Source organism: Malurus melanocephalus, unplaced genomic scaffold (genome assembly GCF_030028575.1).
Source record: "Malurus melanocephalus ecotype Western Australia unplaced genomic scaffold, MMel_1.1 scaffold_99, whole genome shotgun sequence".
NCBI lineage: Eukaryota > Metazoa > Chordata > Aves > Passeriformes > Maluridae > Malurus > Malurus melanocephalus.
In genome coordinates this window covers 956,321-977,001 of record NW_026623331.1, presented here as the reverse complement: position 1 = coordinate 977,001, position 20,681 = coordinate 956,321, and the positions used below count along the sequence as shown (strand labels likewise).

Here is a 20,681-nt window from a genome sequence, read left to right as displayed (position 1 = left end):
TTCTTTCCAGACTAGAGGACCTTGGCTTAAAACAGTTTACTGTGGCTGATCTATTCACACGCATCTTTATCCCCACCTCCTTCCTACTGGTGTGTATCTTACACCTTCACTATTTCCATGATCAGTTTCTCCAGATCACTGATTTAAAAGCTGTAACCAGCAAACAGGACAACACTATTTACAGGTAAAGAAACAAAGTAAATGGAATTATTGCTCATCTGTATGAAAATGCTCTTATTGACTGTGGTATAATGTTCACTTTTCAGTAGATGTTATTTGCCTTTGCTATGCCGACCTGGCTTAAAAAGAAGGTGCACAGTACCCAGCACCCCTCTACAACCAAAATGTCTCCCCCCATTTTCCCCTACACACTGAACTTTTTCATTTTGGGGTACATTTTGAAAGGTACTAATGGCATTTATGTATTTATCTCATTGACTTTGACCTTTAGTGGGCACTGGGTGCTCAATTGCTATGTGTGACYTTTTGTATGTGTACTTGTCAGTAATAACAAGCACAGCTTTTAGTGTGGGTCACTTCTTTTTTTTCAACATCCATTTTTAGGGCCACGTGAGGATTGGGAGATGTTTAGAAAATACCACTTTTGCATTGAACAGTTAGGCCTTTTTTTGAAGTTGAACTTCAGAAATGGAAAAAACTCCAGATTTGTTGTGACTTTTCATAGTACTGACCCTTGACTTCACTAGACATTTGATGATTTCATAGAGAAGCTCATTAGCACTTTTTCATGAGTCTGGACATCACTTTTCCAGTGTTCAATTCTTACATATTTTCCTGCATAGAAACCAACCTGGCCTAGAATCCTGTGCCAGGAGCATAGGAGAGAGAAATGGTTTTGTAGTACATGTGCAATGACATTTACAGTCACTCTTTGATGAAAGCAACTCATTTAGACCCTACTTTTTGGAATGTTTACCTCTCTAGTGGTATCACAACTACACTACTATGAATGGGGACGAGCTACACAATATCACACAGACCACAGAGTGTTAGGAATAATGACAGTTACTTAGCAGAGAATCATGTTCTAGGTTATGCAAGATTTACAAAAGCATTTCAGATATTTTTCATGCATACAGTTTGATATGAAGCTACTTCTCAGTGTATGGTACAAGTTTGTTTGTACCATGAGAATAAGAACTACTTTTATGGAATGTTTCCAGTTTCTGTATTTAAATAATTTCTAAGACCAGAACAGATCAAACTTGATAAAATTTCCCAATAAAGGTGTGGGGGTTTTTACACTTTCCTTTTAAATGTTTGTTTGTGTAATAACTCTTCCTTTGCTCTTGAATTGCTAACTGTGACAGTAGATTCAAGGGCTCTTATGTGAGCAAACTTACCTTGGCCATAGCAGAATTCTTGTGCAGYAGTAGGTACATGTTAATATCTCTGAATTGGCCAAGTCCTGAAAACAGAGCTGGAATGGGGTTGTTCTGGGCTGAGGCATTCTGGGGAATGCTTTACAGTTTGCAGTAACTCTGCAAGCTCTCTTGTAGCCCAAAGTTTGCTGTGCTGCTGAGTGGCATAGGAATTTTCCACCTCACTTCTAATGTGATCCAATGGGCACAAAATAAAAATAAGAAAGAAAACTCCTGAAGTGCTCATAGGATTTTGAAGGGTTCACTTTGCCTGTGAAAACACTATTTCAAAATCTTTCTATTACATGAAAGATACCAGAATATTATGGTATTCAGCTTTTCAAATGTTGGCATGAAGAGGATCACTGTGTCTAAAGTCACATCATTCCCAAAGGATGGAACCACTGATAGTAAATTCAGAAAATGTTTTAAATGCAGCAAGAGCAAACATTTTTGTCAAGAAGTATCTTGAGATACCACATTGAAAGTAGATRTTAATTGTCAACCAGGCTTTTTATTAAAGTGACAGATGAGTAGGATCATGTGATATCATCAGCTTTTTGTCTTGCTATTGAATGCTATTTTTTTGAGTCTAAATGTGTACTAGATTGTGTTAAGCAGTCATATAAKTGGTGATACATTTGCCATTTTGTAGTATTTTCAAAATCTAAAATACCACATATATAATTTGTTCCTTCTGAGAAATTGAAATTATTATGACCAGGACCCAAATCAGAACAGTTTTCTCAGTTTGTACTCCTACTAACACTGCCTGGCATATGAAAATCCAGCTCTTTTCTTSCCTTGATGCAATAAATCAGTACTGAGCATCAGCCAACTTTATAGTTCAAAGCTTCATGATGAGAACTCAGCTGAYGTTTGTATCAATGATGCATAAAGCTGGATAAGAACTAATGCAGCAACCAATTTCAGCTTAACAGTAATGCTAGCAATAAAAATAAGTTGCAGGGGCAATTAAACACAGATTAAAGATTCATGTATATGTGTAATTTTCTCACAAAGCTACTAAACCCTAATTTTCCTGGTTGCTTTGAAGACACTAACATTCAATTAACAACTGGTTTACCTTCCTAAACTGCTTTTATGCTGCATCTTTTGCAACAAAAAAAAAATCAAATAAAGAAACTGAGCCTTCATTTTGAGTGAGAAGAAAGRACTCAGTACTTTTAATAGTGAACTTCTTAAAATAACCACCACAGGTGAGGGGTGGTCATGAAAGTAAAAAAGACAGCAGCCCAGTTTCTCCACCTGCCCTTGAGCTGCCATGTGTGATTATGGAACTGCAGTTGTGTCTAACTGAAGAGTCCTGTTAAAACTGCTGAGAATGTTCATTTATTAAAATGCTGCTTCACATGAACAAAGTTTGCAGAGTGAGTTCAAGAGTAAAGCTCTGCCAGCTGCAGAAAGAGGGCATGGAAACTGGCACACTGGAATTGGCAGAGTGAGGCACTTCTCACTTTTATAAAAGTGTCAGAAGTGAGTGTCTCAGTTTTATATCCGCAAGAGAATGAAAAATCCTCTGATTAGGACTTTCCAAGCCCATTTCCTTGCTGTACCATGAATTATGGGAGGCAGAGATAAAGGCTGTGAGGTAGATAATTTCTCTGATGTGATGTTCTGCCATAATTGCCTTTACAGTTTTGGGTTTTTTTCAAAGGGAAGAAGTATTTTTAAAAATTGTGATATTCTAAGGCTTATTTAAATAAAGCAATAAAGGCTGTTCTCACATTTTGGGGACTATGAAAATTACCTGTAGTTCTGACTGAAGTTGTGTAGGATCTAAATGTCTAGGCATTGCATTTATAAGCTTCCTAGACTTTTCAGTGCATGGTGTATGTTAAGATTTCAGAGTGTGCTTTGTTATGACAATGTGTCATAACACATCGGTAGACAGGAAAGTGCGTTCGTTCCTATTTAATGCTTTTCTTTTCTCTCTCTCTAATTCATTTCCCATTTTCATCTTGTGCTTTCATCTCCCACCTCATAGCCATGCCAAAGTCAATGGCCGTGTATATCTAATAATTAATAGGTGGGTACTTCAATTCTTCCTTTCCTTTAAAACTGATATATGTTTGGATTTTTTTGTTACTTCTTAGTTGCCTTAAAGCAAAATACATTCTTGCTGCGCAGTACTGTGACATAAGCAGGGAGATAACATGGTTCGGGTATTGCATTTTCCTAAAGCTGACAAAGCATTTAATACATCTCTTCTGCATATTTATACATTGTGAGTTTCTTATCCCAGCTGAGAATTCTCCTAAACTTTGCCCACGCCTCAATGCAGGAATAATTGGTGCTATTTGTAATTGGCTGCAGACAATAGATTTGGTTGAGGAGGCTCGTTTATCTACCCTTGGTTTGTGCATGGAAAGATGCATGCCTGCATGTGCCTATGTACACACAGACACACAGACACACAGACACACAGACACACAGACACATATCCCTGTCTTCCTCCAAGCATGTAACAAAGGGAATTTGAGGGCCTGTTCAGTTAATGGATGGAATGTGTTATGAGTTTGTAGAGACTGAAATTTCAGAGTTGGAAAGGGAACACTGAAACCACTGCATGCTAAGGCTGTTCATTCACAGGCTGAGTTGGGTGCTGCAGGGTCCAAATGTGCCATCATCATCATGATCCCTTTACAAATGGCATCTTGAAAGCTGTTCCATAAATTAGTTTTCTTCCTAAATRTTTGACTGGAATAAATGTAGGATATTGTTTAATCATCTGTGAGAATAGGACTTCTGAGTTTGTTGTCACTGCTGAATATAAACAGAAAAACCAGGAAAATCCCTTGTTTAGATATTTAGGACTACCTGCTCCTCGTACTCCTTCAAATGTCATCATTTGAGTTTGAGTCACCATTCCTCACCAGAGCTGGAATTCTGCTCTACAGAAAGCCTGTGTTTAAGGGAGTGGTGAGGRCAAGCACGTTGGCTAAGGCAGGTGAGCTGCTTGCCAAGGGGCAAGGCCAGGAAGCRAGGCTGGGCTCTCACCCCTGGGCTCTCTGGAATGTGACAATCACATCTGGAATTGGTGAGGTCCCAGCAAGTCCCTGGAGATGAGCCAGGCTTGCAGTGAAGGCAGGGGGGCAGTCTGCATGTCAGGCTTGGGGTCAGTGAGGCACAGGAGCAGACACAGATGCAATGCAGCCACGGCGTAGAAGTGGAAGCCTCAACGTGAAAGCAGCACCCAGTGAAAGGAGAGGGACCCCCTGCACTGGGGCTCCCTGGCCTGTCCACATATCTCAACATGCTTGGATTCAGGGAGAAAATCCCCTTAAAGACCCATAAAGGCACTTAGGGTCCTGAGGTATGGAGGTATGGCACTGTGTGCTCAGTTTGAGTCTTGCAGACCAAATATTCAGGAGGTGGGTCACTAATGTCCTGCAGAGTAGAAAGCTTTCTTAAGGCTTTGYATGAAATATACTTGAGAATTTCTTTTAGCCAGAAAGATTCAAGCAATCTATAAACTGCAAAATATTGTCATAAGACAAAACATGCATAATAATGCATACATATAATTAATCTGGTGCTCTAGTAAATTACAAATAGATGGCARTACTAAGAATCCAGCAAGGACCTGTGGCACATGCCTGAATTTAGTGCCACTAACATTTCTTTGTTGCTAAAAACTAGATCCTACTGGATSTACTAGATTTGCTTCTTATTATTGATACCCTTTTTAATGAACCTGAGGGTAAGAAATGCTCTCAGCTAAAAGCACTAGTGGCTGTACCTTCAAGGGTCATTGCCTGTGTTATTATTTAGTTTGTTTCTTTTCCTAAGTATCAGAAAAAATGCCTTTATGTTATTTTGGATAATTTCCCGCCATTATATATATGTGGCTCCCACCAATGAAGTTATACCTCACTAGCTGTGAAGATGGATGGGTAGCTTGTCTTAAAAATTCTAAACCAGTGAAGTTGTTATATCTTAATACCTCAGTGTTGTCTGTTGCAATGTAATGTGATCTCGTAGAGAAAATAAAAAACAAAACATTAAGAGAAACAATGCTGGCAATACATAAGGAAGTTTTGGAAGAGAGATTCCAAGTAGATTAACTTTCCAAACAGTGGGCGGGGCTTTTTACCTAGCTTTGGATCTCCTAAGCACATGATCCAATGCTCAAGCCTACTGATGCCAATAAAACTAAGCCTTCTGAAAATTAAAYCCATACTGAGGCTTTATCAGGTATATATATTGCGTGTGCCCACCTTTACAACCCAATCACCTCCCAGACCTCCAGAATGCAAATGGTAATTGTATGAATAAGAGAATGATGAGTCCACTCATACAAAATCCTATACGGTTACTGTGTTTCTGTGCAATCTACCCTGAGGTAAGTCATTAAGTCCTTGATCTACACCAGTGTGAATATAGATTTTTCCATTATAAAAGTCAGTTGGGAAGATACCTCATAAAAATCAATACAATTGAATATACACAAAACCTGTCTGATTATATGGTTACTTTTTACATGGTGCTTTGCCTTTTAAATGGGCTCTCCAGGGATCTCCATGACTTTTGAACTGAACTGAAAATTCATTCTCTCTTCTTTATACAAAACGCCCCTATTAGTACTTTATTAGAGGTTTAGGTAAATATAACTTAATGATGACCTTCTGGGAGTATTGATGTTTTGTCACTTTATGGAGGTTTGAATATCCTTTTAGTGTATATGTTAGCTGATCCATGACTTAGACAGGAAAATAATCAGAGACCCCCAAAAGAGATGGTTGGTGACAGCCAACATGRCTTTACTWAGGACAAATTTGGCCTGACAAATKTGRTGACCTTCTGTGATRGGGYTACAGCMCTGCTAAAAAGGGCCAGAGCAGCTGTGGGGCCGAGGCTGTTTGACACCTTTGTTGATGACATGGACAGTGGGATCGAGGGCATGCTCAGCAAGGTGGCTGATGATACCAGTCTGTGTAGTGCTGTCACCACAGTGGAGGGAAGGGATGGCAYYCAGAARGATCCTGACACAYTGGAGGGGTGGATCCATGCAAACCYCATGAGGTTMAACAAAGCAAAGTGCAGGGTCCTCCACCTGGGTCGTGGCMATCCCARAYACACCAATGGGTTGGRCAGAGAARTGATTGAGAGTAGGGCTGAGGAGGAAGATTTGGGTGTGACGGCTGAGGAAAAACTCAACAGGAGCTGGTAGCATGCACTCACAGCCCAGAAAGCCAAACACATCCTGGGCTGCATCCAAAGCACGTGGCCAGCAGGGCAAAGGGGTGATTCTGTCCCTCTGCTCCTTCTCTGGTGTGACCCCCACCTGGAGTGCTGCTTCCAGCTCAGGGATCCCTAACATAAGAAAGACATGGAACTGCTGGAGCAGGTCCAGAGAAGAGGCACAAAGTTGGTGAGAGGACTGGAGCACCTCCCCTGCAAAGACAGGCTGAGAAGGTTGGGGCTGCTCAGCCTGGACAAGAGGAAATTGCTTGGAGATCTCATAACAACCTTCCAGTATCCAGGCAGCCTACAGGGAAGCTGGAGAGGGACTTTTCATCAGGAACAGGTGGTGACAGGACAAGAAGTAATGGGTACAAATTGAAAGAGGAGAAATTTAGGTTAGATATAAGGAAGAAACAGATTTTCCAGGGAGATTTTAGAAAACCCAGTCCTGGCAGTGTTCAAGACCAGGTTGGATGGGGCTCTGAGCAGCCTGGTCTAGTRGAAGGTGTCCCTGCCCATGGCAGGGGTGGGGATTTTAAGGTCCCTTCCAATTTAAACCATTCTATGATTCTATTTTCAGTAACCAAAGCTACTGAATAAATTCTTGAGTATAAGAGTTTYTCAGGTTATTAAACACTCAGCCCAAACCATGATGAGGAATTTTAGTCATGAATGTGGCTAAAATGTGATTAAACTTTATTACATGATTTTTTTTGTGTTTGAATGTCTTGTTAAACTTCAAATTTTAAACCACCTCTTATGCTTTTTTACAATTGGCATGGTATTCCTACTTCAGGATTGTTTTATCAGATTTCTGTAGTTTTTACTTCATTTGAGACACCAGAGTTTCCATCTTGAAGAAACTACTACTCTAAAATGTTTGAAGAATAATTCTGCTTGTTTGAATTTCTCATTTACTGTCTAGCCTACTATCTTAATTGTTAATTATCAGGGGAAAAAAATATTTTTAGATCCTTGAACTGTAAAAATCTTAAAACTGGCACGATTTCCTTTCTAAATGGTTGTGGGCCAGAATTTCACATCAAGAAAAGTAAATCCCCGAGATGGTACTGTAGCTTATTAGAACAATCTTACAGATTCTTGAAATCATGCTGAGTGTAGTAATTTCAACAGCATAACCAAACATTTAGTGACCTAATTACATAGATATACACTTGCCAAAGGAAGGCTTTATTGCAAGAGGTCATATTCAAAGGGAAACTTGGTTTTCTGCAACTATGGGAGTTGAGTCCCAAAAGCACAGCTGTGGGGGAGGAAAGAAAACCATAAGAAAATGTTTATTTTCTCAGTAAAGAAAATATATATACTGAATAATTAGAAAAAAAAAAGGCACAGTGGCACTAGAGGAATACCATTTCTGTGTTAAATGAAGCATATCCCTATTTTGGTAATGTGAAACTTACTCATAGGTTTAGTTAGAGACCAATAGAAATTAAAGAAAAATTCTCTGTGAGATGTAGCAAAGAGAAAGAGAATGAATGGCACTGTCAAAGGCAGGTTTCAATAAAATATTCTGAAGGTGCAGCCATGGAATTCTTGCTTTCATTTGTTCCCACACGTATAGCTGGAAGAAAATTTGCAAATTCCTCGGCTTTCCAGCTACATCTTTAAATTGGAAGAAGGTGGAAATGCATTTACAGTGATAGGTCAGGTAGCTGTGATGGCTCAGCTGCATTGCTCACAGCATGGTACAGCGTTGACCACGTTTAGCACTGGTGTAAATAGGTTGCCCCCTTTCCATCTGTGCTGCAATTCCATGTTTCTTTATAGAGGCACCCCGTGAATGTCATGATGGCATGCTCTTGGCATCAGAAGGCTTCTGCAGRTGGAGTAGGAGAATGCTTTATGACTTGTGATATAGCATGACGTATTTGTCAATGACCTTCTGTAACCCCTCTGTTCTCATCTCCCTTTTTCTTTCTGTTCCAATTACTTTGAGCAGCCTCAAGAAAAAAATACCAAACCACCAAAATGAGTAAGTCCCCTATGAAGTCATGAAATGTTTCYTCTTAATTAACATCATTTCATGCTTCTACATCTTAAACTCTGACCATTTTCTCCAGTGGGGAAAATGTCAAGTTTAAGTGTCAATACCACTCATTACTAATTAACCATTAGTATCTGAGTGAGAAGTAGTTACTAATACATTCCAACAACTCAATTTTCAGTGTGTTTGGAGGGAGTACCAGAATCATTAACTTTTCTACCTTTAAGGCATTTTCCATGAACAGTTTATTTTTTCTAATTATACAGTTTGAAAAAGAAAAAGACTGCAATGTCATTACTCCTCAGTTTGCTGACATGCTACTGTTTACCAACAGACTGGTGCACCAAGATGGAAGCCTGCCTGACTTAACTATGATGAATTTAACAGCCAGCAGAGAAAAGGAAGAGGATAAAATGCTGGAAGAGGCTGGTGAGAAAAGAATGGAAGAGCCAGAGGGGGAGGGAGGGAAAGGGAGGGTCAGAAAAAGAAAAGAAGAGAAGGACGATGAGGATAAAGAAGAAGAAGATGATGATGATGATGAAGATGATGATGATGAAGACAATGAATCAGTGGAAGAAGAAACTACAGGTAAGCTCTGCAGAATGCAAATTTTTCCTTCCTTAGCCTTAACTAAGTGTCAGTGGATGGTTTGTTCTTGGTCATCCCTGTTWACTTCAATCACCAGGTTTTCCTTCTAGTTTTGCAGGCAGTCTGTGTCAAAGAGCCTGAACTGAGCAGATGGCTACTCATCAATTATTCAACAGGCTGCAGGCTTGTTTAGGGAAAAATCATACTGTAGGATGCTGAGAGGAAGAAACCAACAGAAACTCTGCCTCTTCCTTCTAGGTGGTCCGGGTTAAATTATTTGAAGGCCACCCTAAATCCTAAGAACTTCTTTAGAGTAAAATATCCTTACAACAAAGAAAATAATACACATACGTATTTAATATCTGATACTGCCTGCCTTCAGTGCACCCCTCCCCAGAAGTCCCAATGGCTTTGCTTCATAATTTATGTGCACATTAGTGTCAACTTTTTCACTTCTGAATATGGAGTGTGTAATCGATGCCAGATGAACATAAAAAAGCTTAAGGGCAGACATGGGTACAGCTTATATTGTCATCTTAATATTGCTAAWATGAACTCCTAAAATGAATTATTACTATAATTCAGTTTGTAATATGAGCCAAAAGTGAAGCCAGGGAAGAGCCTTTAACACGCAGGGAAGCCATATTCTTTGGAAAGGGCCTTACTATAAATTTAGTTACTCATGCCAATATTCACAGGACTGTGACACATAAATAAGAAGGGGGTCTTTGTCAAGGCAAAATGGCAACACATCAGGCTTAGCTGCCCCAGGGAAACATAGAATCATTTAGGCTGGAAAAGACCCCTTCAGATCATTGAGTCCAATCATTAACCCAGCRCTGCTAGTCCACCACTAAATCGTGTCCCTAAATGCCACATCTGTACTCCCTTTAAATACTTCCAKGGCTGGTGACTCCATCATTTCCCTGGAGAKCCTGTTCCAGTGCTTGAACCTCAGCTGAAACTTTATTGTTCCTGGCTGGARCATCTGCCCTCTGTTCATGGGTCATGGAAACCTTTATTGGCCAGYTTTCATAGGGTCTGTGAGGGGTGAGGAGTCTGGTGCACTCCAGCCATCCCAGCTTGCTGGAAGGGCTTTGGGACAGAGGCCAGCTGGTGAACGTCACTCTGTGCAGTGACACATGCCAGCAGAGAAATGCGGAGCTGCAGCTGATGGTGCTTGGAAATGGGACAAGAGGATCCATCTTGAAGCTGCACACACATTTATTTCTGCTGGAGTTGCACCATTTTTACACAGCCATGTAGCCAGAGCCATGCCATTAAACATGTTCACATGTGCAGACTCCACAGTGTTGTACCATCTTGCAGTGGCTGCAGTCAGGTCTGTGTGGTTTTCCCTGTGTGTGTAGAGCCTGGCCATGCTGGAAAGAACTCACTGGAGCTCCTTATCTGCCTGCTCCACTTAACTGGGACCATCTGGACACATCTTGCATGAAGCAACACTGCAAATGAAAATAAATTAAATGGAAGAATGAGTGAGARCATCTAACTCTGTAAAGGCTTCCCTTAAATACTCTCGTTGTGCTTATAAAAACACATGCAGGCTTAGAGCTCTGTAGCTTAATTAATTTCTCAAGTTTAATTATGTGCTCATGGAATTTATATCACTCAGCATTTTTATTAGGATTTTCTAAGTTGATTTGGAGAAAAAAGACAAAGGAAAAAAAGTTGAATTGGTCATGAGGTGTTCCATAAGTCTGCTTTTTCGCACAAATGTGCAGGTGTTCTTCAAACAAACATGCATGGAGTAACCTTCTTGATTTGCTTTATATATAAAATAATGTGATAACTTGTAATAATTGCATAAAGAAGGTGGTAACTCTTTTGCATTCTTCCCAGCTTAGACAGGGATGTGTTTTGGTATCACTTGCAAACGTTTCAATTTCTGATATTAACTGTAAGAAWGTTCTCACAGCATGCAAAATCCTACTTAATCTCCAAAATTCTTCTGAAACCCTGAATACAGTGTGAAGAATCTATACTATTGTGAACCAGCCACGTGAAAGAGTTTTATAGCCAGCTCACAARCAAGGTTGTCACTGAGAGAGCACTGTTCAGCAAATATGTTGTCATGTACACTCACATGTATTAACTGATGCTTGCTCACTGGGGTAGTATTAGGGAGGATGGCTTTTTTAGCAAAACACCCCTGTGAAGGGACACTTTCACCCAGCTTCAGGATATTCACTTGCTAAAGCTTTTTCAACTGAGAGAAATATTTGACTGGACTGCAATTTGCCTTGCCTGTTTTAGATGTTTGTCCACTCCAAGAGGCTGTGCTGTTCTCAAGGAGGTTTAGATAGCTCTGACATCTGAAGATCTCTATAGTACAGTTCTCCTAAACCCATGTGACTAGAATCCTAGTCCTAGTGTACATGGATTTCATCCAAGCTGGCTGAAAAATCTTTCTGGGTAGTAGTAGTAGCCTGTGCTTTCTGMAAACAGGCTGGAAAAGCATAAAAAATAATATTATTTTTCTGAGTTGGAAAAGGACCAGTGCTGGAATTAGTTCCTGAATGAGATCTCTAAGCTTAGGTCCAAAAATACCGGAGGATGAGAGTCCAAAAAGAGCTCTAATGGAGAGGAGTAAAGCAAAATTGGCAAGGGAGACCACCACTGCTGCTCTTGAAGTGCAGAATCCTTCCAGTGAATGTGGGTCAGAAGGGAAAGCACCACAAGTGGGTGCACCACCCTAAGTGGGCTTCAACCCCATTTTTTCTTAGTTAAGCACTCAGCCATACCTTTATTCTCAATCTTGTCTTACTCTAAGGCTTAGAAGGGAAGAAGAAAGGTCACTGTTGTCTAATGGAGTATTCAATTTCAGAGAGACCTTCTGTTTTTRTCCTCACATTGATTTCCTGAACATCCCTGCAGATTTAAGGAACAAGTGGCATCTGGTGATCGACCGCCTCACAGTGYTGTTTTTGAAGTTCCTGGAGTATTTTCACAAGATGCAAGTCTTTGTGTGGTGGCTGTTGGAGCTGCACATCATCAAAATTGTCTCCTCTTACATCATCTGGGTCACAGTGAAAGAGGCAAGTAAACACYCACTGTCAAACTCTTACACGCTGGGGAGGCTTTTCAGCCTCTGCCATGTGGTTACACACTCAGGTGGAGGGAGGTTGCTTCCTTCTGTCAGACCTCACTGAAATTATGGGTTTGTCACCTGCTGGGAACCTGCCTTGGCATCTTCCACATTCTCTCTGTTTCAAGAGTCTCAGCCCTCCCCTTTTCTCCAGATATTAAAGTTTTATTAGTCTAATGCTTTGGATAAGAGACATGACCCCTCTCCTGCTTGAACTGTCAGGTCACCATCCAAGGATGAAAGATGTAGAAAAGAATTGGGAAGGTACATATAGAAAAATTACTTAAACTTGATCTGCTGCTTAAGAAGCAAGAATGGAACTATGCCTAAAGAAAAATGGAGCATCTCTTTTAGCTGTGCTTTTGGTGTGAGCAATGTGAGTTCTCTATGTGACATAGCCATTTCTTGAACAAGGTAGCAGGACAGGATTCATGATAAACAAAAAAAATCCTTTTTCTCACATGTGGGGTTTTTTTTTTTGGTTTTTTTTTTTTTTTTGTGGGGGAAAAGCTGTGAGGTTCAAGGTCAGTTGCACAGACACACAGATCTGTGCTATCTCTTCTTTGTTTCATGCATACTAAAGCAGCAGAAGCTGCATGTACTCCTTTGTATTTCACATCTGTTGATAAGGAAGCCATGGAGTTTTGTGGGTCTAATATATTAATATCATAAAGGTGGTAAATTTCTTCCTGAACCAACTGTAAAGTTTTTCCTTCCTCACCACCATGTCTGTGTTATTGTGATTATTGTTGTAATTTATTTTACTTTTTCAGTATTTTCCTCAAAGTTTCTGCATATCCCTTTCTTTTGAATTTTTTTTTTTTTACCTGCTGTGTAAAAGGTCAAACTTTCTCAGTTCCTTTGTTACTCCATGTAATTTCTGTACTGTTTTTGTGTTTTCAGGTGTCTCTGTTTAACTTTGTGTTTTTAATTGCCTGGGCTCTTGCTTTACCATATGCTCAGTTTCGCCCCCTGGCATCAAGTATCTGCACTGTTTGGACATGTGTGATTATTGTCTGCAAAATGTTGTACCAGCTCTCATCTATTGATCCCAAGACTTTTTCCAGTAACTGTACATTGGTGAGTACAAATGCATATTAAAAGGGCTTGACTGCTGTCTTCTTCAGAGGAGAGCAAAAGGAAGCATGTCAAGTACTGAAAATGACAGTTCACCTGATGTGTTGTTGTTGATTATTGTACCCTCCCCAAGCAGTCTTAAAGTCATGTTTTATAAYTGTTGAATTTTCTTTTTAGCCAGGAGAGAATGAAACTAAGGTCAATCTAGAAGAACTCAAAACCTCAGTGCTCTACAGTGGACCAGTGGATCCTGCAGAGTGGGTTGGATTGAGGAAGTCTAAACCTCTTCTTGTGTACTTAAGGGTAACTCCTTTAATTAACTATATTCAAATATTTTCTTATTTGTGATGAAAATAACAATGTCTTTGAAATAAATGATCTGTAACACACAAAAAATATCATGTAAGCCATTGGTAATAAGGAAGTGCAGAGGGAAAGAGGCAACAGAAAAACCTGATCTGTTACACAGAACATTTCCAGAAGGGATTCAGTACCAATTAAGATAAGCTTTCATGTAAAAGTGTGGCTTTTGGGCTCTATCATCTGTTAAAAGCTCTTTAGGAAATGTGATATTTAAGAGCTCTAAGTAATTGAGAGGTACATRGCTTTCAGGTACCAAAGGACTGATGGGTCCTAATTACTAATTGGAGTAATTTCCCTGAGTGACAGTGTGGCTGTAAGCAGTTATTTTTTTAAGTGCTTATTCCTTAGCCACAGTTTAGAAATTATGAGTTAAGAGACTCATTCATCCAAMCACTAGTAAATGGATGTTTTTTGTTTTTCTTCTTGTTTTTGGTTGATGCCTGTGAGCAATATTTTATTATTCCTGTCTTGATTAAAAAACCTTACTTACAATGAAAAATGTGCCAACTCCTGGGGAAAACCATATCTCTTATTAATTTAAAGATTCTCCAAATTTCTGTATACACAGTTTAAGGTTGTCAGAGCAACATAAAAACTGCAGTGGCACCTGTTTCAGGAGATTCTTGTCCCAAATATTCCTCAGAGAACAGAATCCTAGAGTTAGCCTCTCCTGCTTCAGTTGTGKCTTCCTTGAGGGACTTTCTCTGAGCTGGTCTTTTTAACCAGCTTCTGGAGTTAGTGCATTGCATCTGCTGAACAAAGGGCAGATCTTCCTCCTGAGATAAATGAAAAATCAATTTATAGCCACTCAAGGCTGCATCCCAGTCAATCTGGCTTTGGGACAGAAGGAGTTGTGCTTGAGCAAAGACTGGCAGATMGACTGTTCATTTAAAAGTGTATCCAGGTTAAATTTGCTCTACCCAGCATGTTAATTTGGGGAAGTTAGGACTTGACCGCTAAGGCCCTGTAGATGACTTTCATGTTTGTTTGTATTTTCCATCTCCTGCAAAACATAAAGAAGCAATGAAATATGAGAAAGGACATAGATGGGTCAATGCCTTTTCCCTCCYCTTCTTTTCCACAGCTAGTGTTCACTGTAGTATTTTTTAATGAATGTCTTCATATGTGTCTTCTGGATATCTGAATGATTCATCAAAGTCTAAGAATGGATAGGAACCTTACTTAGTTTCAATGACAGTAACTGGGAATAGGTGCCAGTGCATTCTGGTATGCAGAAGTACTCAGTGGTAACATCAATTTGAGCATTAATGGGTTTATGCTTATCAGAAAATGGTATAGCTTCTTGTGACATTGACTTTTATTTAATATTCTTCTGATTTTGTCTTCCTTAGAATAACTTACTGATGCTGGCTATTCTGGCTTTTGAAGTTACAATCTATCGTCATCAAGAATACTACAGATGTCGAAATAACCTTACTGCACCTGTGACTAAAACTATTTTTCATGACATTACAAGAGCACATCTGGATGATGGACTGGTCAACTGTGTCAAGTATTTCATAAACTACTTCTTCTACAAATTTGGTTTGGAGGTAAATAACTATGTGTTACTTTTCTGTACAGTATCATTTCAAACCTTTTGATTATGCTGTTTTTGAATAGTGGTTTGGACTGTGTTTGACATCGGGATGCTTCTTAGTTATCATTCATGTTAGCTGGCTCTGGTCCCTTATCTTGTCTGTYGGTTGCACGTGAAATGTAATTTCCAAATACCTTTGCAGAAATAGTGATTTTTCACAAATTTCTATGCCTATCTGAAGACAACTACCAGAGTAATGCATCCTAAATCTAATTATAATGATCCTCTTGATTTATCTCTCTCCACCACTTGCTACTGGTAAATGGAGCAAACTGGTCACAGCCAGTCTGAGGATTAAGAATGACTGAAAATTAAAAGAAACAAGCAATGTATTTCCTTTGGGAAATAATTTTAAGATCATCCTAATCAGAGGAGAGGTAAAACCAAAATAGAGTAATCCACTGAATAAATGATTCACTATGAAGAGTTCACTAAGTTTGGAAACACATTTCATGGCACTGAGTGAAGGGACTGCTTTCAGTGAAGCCAGAAAACAGAAATACTGGTATGCAGAGCCTATAGAATAATGAGGAACTAAAGCCGTCTTACAGGAAACGACTGTATTTATCTATCAGCAACAGAAACTGTATGATCTAAATCCATTTTCCTTTTCTCCATTTCTTACATGAGGATAGTTGTTACTGTTCTTAATATTTCCTGGTCTTTTCCACATCTGTAAGTCCTATCAAAATGTACGGCTGTGCAATGCGTGCTTTGCTTGGCACCAATTACACATTTCACGTATCAGCTATTGTTTCAAGGCTTTTTCCTTTCTGTATCTTTAGATACACATAATGGAAATCTGCTCTAGATAGAATATCAGAAATCTGGGTGTTTGGGTGGAGTGGCAGAAGTTGCTGTCAGAGCATGTTGGTTTGTGCAGRGCTTCTGCAATCACACTCAGCACTTGCCCAGGCATTGTCAGCATCCATGATAATTTATCATTGCTGCATTGACCAGCCATCAGGTTGTAAATGTTGCTTATGCTTCTTTACTTTGTTTGCAGACCTGTTTTCTTCTCTCAGTGAATGTAATTGGTCAGAGGATGGATTTTTATGCAATGATTCATGCCTTCTGGCTGATTGCTGTGTTGTACCGACGTAGAAGAAAAGCTATTGCAGAGATCTGGCCGAAATATTGCTGYTTTCTAGCATGCATCATTACATTCCAATACTTCCTTTGCATTGGCATCCCACCTGCTCCTTGTAAAGGTAAGGACACTCACTCTTTATGGAAAATTCTTGCTGTTTGTTTTTACAGAAAAGTGATGGAAAATTAGTAAGAATTCAGAAGAAAAGTATTGAGTAATTGTCATGAAGTACTGATTGAATTTTTGCATGCTTCTGTCACACAGACTATCCATGGAGAAGTGGTAATGCCAACTTCAACTCCAACATCATAAAGTGGTTATACTTTCCAGACTTCATTGTGAGACCAAACCCTGTCTTCCTTGTGTGTAAGTATTTTAGCACATAGTTATGAAGTRTTTATATGTCCTTTGCTTGAAACATCTGTACAGTAGAATTTGAAGCCAGCCTTTTGTTTACTCTTCAGTAGAAAAATCACATATTTTCTTGACACTGAATTCTAAGCATACCTTCGAACATAGTAGAAAAATTCACAGAATTAGTAATTTTTGCATCTTCTTTTCCTGTATCCTTTTTTTAAATAATTCAGCATCAAAAAAATATATAATTTCCCCTTTTCTCATTTATTTCTCTATAAAAGTCACAGACAATAGCAGGTAAAAAAAAACCTAAATACATTCATAAATTTCAATTCAGAGTTAAATGCTTTGAAAACTTCTTGGTCTTGAAGGTTCAAAGTATGGAAAAACAGTCTGGTAACTACATTATAATATATCATAACTCTCCTTACACCTGTGTTGATGACTGAATTTTTCCTTTCAATCATTGCTYTCTCCTAGATGACTTCATGCTCCTTCTGTGTGCATCCTTGCAAAGGCAGACATTTGAGGATGAAAATAAAGCTGCAGTACGAATCATGGCTGGAGATAATGTGGAAATTTGCATGAATCTTGATGCAGCATCTTTTAGCCAGCATAACCCTGTCCCTGACTTCATTCACTGCCGGTAAAAACTGAATCATAAACACTTGGAAAATTGACCTTTTTGTAAAGTTGTCTATTGTAAAAGTAATTCTCACAGCTTCCAGTTGTACTTGGAATTTGTATTCATGTGTGTTCCCATCAAACATACCTTTTACTGCTGTATGAGACAGCAGATAGTTGATTTCAGGGTAATCAGCATCTGGTTTAGAACTGTGGGGATACAAACAAGTCTTCCTAAACTGATGATCATTTTAAGTGCCCTCCAGAGGAGTTCAGTGATAAATTTGCCCGAAAACCTGCATTCACAAAATGATAGACTTGTTTAGGTCGGAAAAGTCATGTCCCACCGCTGTCTTAGACAACGAACACATTGATAAATGTTCACCTTTAGGTCATAGGTCCTTGTAAACTCTCTGTAGAGATGTGGATTTGGAAAGCTGGGAGGAAAAAAGGTAGTTCAGCTGTTTAGATTAAGCTAAACTTCAGAAAGAATCTTTGTACTCACATTTGAATTTCCCTCCATGAATGCCCTGTGGGKCAGTTATGYCCTGTGGGCAGCTTTCCCCMAAAAAASCTGAAAAAATAAAATAAACCMATTGGTGAAGGTGGKCTAAACAAATAAACTGTGATCACTTTATATTCATTCCATCTAAATACTGAAATCTGTGCAACTGTTTCATGTGACAGTTTTRTGTTGTATGAATAAGGTGAAGAATGAAAAGAACAAGGCAGAGAAAGAAAAAAGAACAGGGACAGCTTTGAAAAATCAATCATGAATTAATATAAARCACATTAATTTACCCATTCAGGAGCAAAGGAAATTCCTGTTTATGATATCATTTCTTGTACATGCTTGGGCAGGTAATCATAGAATCATAGGGTGTTTTRMATTGARATGKAAGGGACCACAAACATMATCTAATTCCAACCWCCCCAGCATGGACAGRGWCATCTTCCACTAGACCAGCTTGCTCAAAGCCCCATCCAGCCTGGCCTTGAACACTTGCAGGGATGGGACATCCATGACTCCAGGTGACCTGCTTCAGTGCCTCTACCCTCTGAGTAAAGAATGTCTAACATCTAACCTAAATCTCTCCTCTTTCTGGTTTAAAACTATTCTCCTTGTTTATCCCTTCATGCCTTTGCAAACACTTGTTCTCCTTTTTTTATAGGACCACTTTAATTACTAGAAGGCTGCAAAGAGGTCTTCTCTTTTCAAGGTTGARCAACCCAAATTTTCTCAGTCTTTCCTCATAAGAGAGGAGCTTCGTCCTTCTGTCCTCACTTTTGGGCATCCTCTGGACTCACTCTAACAGGTCCATGTCTTTCTTGCACGGAGAGCCCCCAACCTGAACACAGTATTCCAGGTGGGATCTCATGAGGGCAGAGTAGAGGGGGGAGATCACCCCCCTCGACCTTTGGAAGCAGCCCAGGATGCAGTTGGCTTTCTGGACYGTGAGTGCACATTGTCAGCTCATGTCCAGTTTTTCATCCATGAGAACCCCAAGTCCTTCTCATCCGGGCTGCTGTCAATGAGTTCCTCTCCCAGTCTGTGCTCATATCTGGGATTTCCCTGACCCAGATTCAGTTCCTTGCGCTTGGACTTCTTCATTTTCATAAGGTTCTCATGGGCCCCCTTCTCAAGCTTCCCCATGTCCCCCTGGATGTCATCCCACMCTTCTGTTGTGCCAGCTGCACTGCTCAGCCTGCTGCCAGCTGCAAACTGGCTGAAGGTGCACTCCATCCCACTCCCTGTGTCAATCCCTGTCAGATAAAGATACTGAAGGGCACCAGGCCCAGGATAGAGCCCTGAAGGACAGCGCTTGTGCCTCCACYTGGACATAGAGCCACTGACCACAACTCTCKGGGTGCACACAGCCAGCTGATTCTCTATCCATGGAATAGTCCATTCATCAAATCCATGTCATTCCAATGTAGAGAGATCAGGATGTCGTGTAGGACCATCTTGAAGGTTTCATAGATGTCCAGGTAGATGATATCTCTCCATTTGTTGACCTTATAGAATGTTGCAGTCATTCTATCATAAAAAGCCACCACAATGGGCAGGCACAATTTTCCTCTAGTGAAGCCATGCTGTGATCACCTTCTTGTCTTGCATATGCCTTAATGTTGCTTCCATGAAGATCTGCTCCATGATCTTCCCAAGCACAGAGGGAAGGCTTGCTCATCTGTAATTCCCCAGGTCTTTTTTCCACCCCATTTTGAGCTATAACTTCTCATTTGTTGGTTTGTGTGTTTGCTCATAGTATTAGCTGCATGAATCTGTAATGGGAACATGTAGGATGGAATCTCTAACAGAGATTTAGTGAGATTTAGGAATCTCTAACCTTCCTTTAGTGTAAACAGACCTTGTGTTCTTGAAGGTATCCTTCCTTTCTTTGAGCCCTTAAGTATCTCTTTCAATGCTTTCATTACAGTGCAGAGGATCCCAGATTTTAGATTATATGATTATTTTGTACTACACATTTGCAATCCTAAATGTCCAATTTGCTTCAAAGAAGCACCACAGAATAGCTGACAGTGCCTTAAAGGTAACTAAATCTGTTATTTGGAGATATAAATCTTTAAAAAAAGGACACTCAAGCTCTGGGTGTTCCACTGAAGATCTCCCTCAGAAGAAAGTGAAGGTGTCTGGCCTCCATCCAAGACAATTTGGAACTGAAAGGGCTTTACCTAAAAACCTTTCTTGGGCTTTTGAGTAGAAGTTTCAGAATGGTCTAAATATTTAGTAACATGGAAAGAACTTGCTTCAAACCTTATCCAAGCAAGTGAAATTGATAATGGCATTCCTCCAAAAGTCAGTCAGAAAGAGCCAAACAATAAGAGAAGACAACCTGATTATGAATAAATTATGAAGCAAGGAGGAAAAAAAAATAAAAAAAACCCACTTCTGCTTGGCATTCCTGTGTTTTCTGAGAAGCCTGATGTGTATTTACTGCCATATAAAAGAATGGCAGTTGCAGACCAAAGCACCTTTTCTGAAGTGTCACTTCAGAAGATACCAGTTGGTCCCTGTTCTAGTAGTTTCGGGTAAAAAGCTTTTAACTGCAWCATAAACAGTGGCAGAAAAAGAACATATTTCCAAATGCTTCATTTTSTTCTCTCTGGAGAAATACTCGAGTTCAACAATGATAAATACAGTCTAAGTAAGAGATTTCCTGAAATTTTCTTGTCTTTCCACCCCCAGATTTCTCAGGGGATACGTGCTTGACCCCAAGAGAGTGCACATCCAAAGGACTTTGAAACAGAAATAAGAA

At 39.7% G+C, this 20,681-nt stretch overlaps 1 protein-coding gene across 2 annotated transcripts in view; it reads left to right on the top strand.

The window, feature by feature from the left end:
* Positions 1-20,681, top strand: part of PIEZO2 (piezo type mechanosensitive ion channel component 2) — a 284,493-nt gene that overhangs the window by 206,270 nt on the left and 57,542 nt on the right. For both annotated transcript variants that reach the window (XM_057368929.1, XM_057368928.1), the window contains exons 17-25: positions 11-184; positions 8,933-9,186; positions 12,082-12,242; positions 13,196-13,372; positions 13,547-13,672; positions 15,085-15,285; positions 16,339-16,543; positions 16,687-16,788; positions 17,260-17,425. In XM_057368929.1, coding sequence (XP_057224912.1) covers positions 11-184; positions 8,933-9,186; positions 12,082-12,242; positions 13,196-13,372; positions 13,547-13,672; positions 15,085-15,285; positions 16,339-16,543; positions 16,687-16,788; positions 17,260-17,425 — 1,566 coding nt within the window. The remainder of the gene's footprint in view (positions 1-10; positions 185-8,932; positions 9,187-12,081; positions 12,243-13,195; positions 13,373-13,546; positions 13,673-15,084; positions 15,286-16,338; positions 16,544-16,686; positions 16,789-17,259; positions 17,426-20,681) is intronic.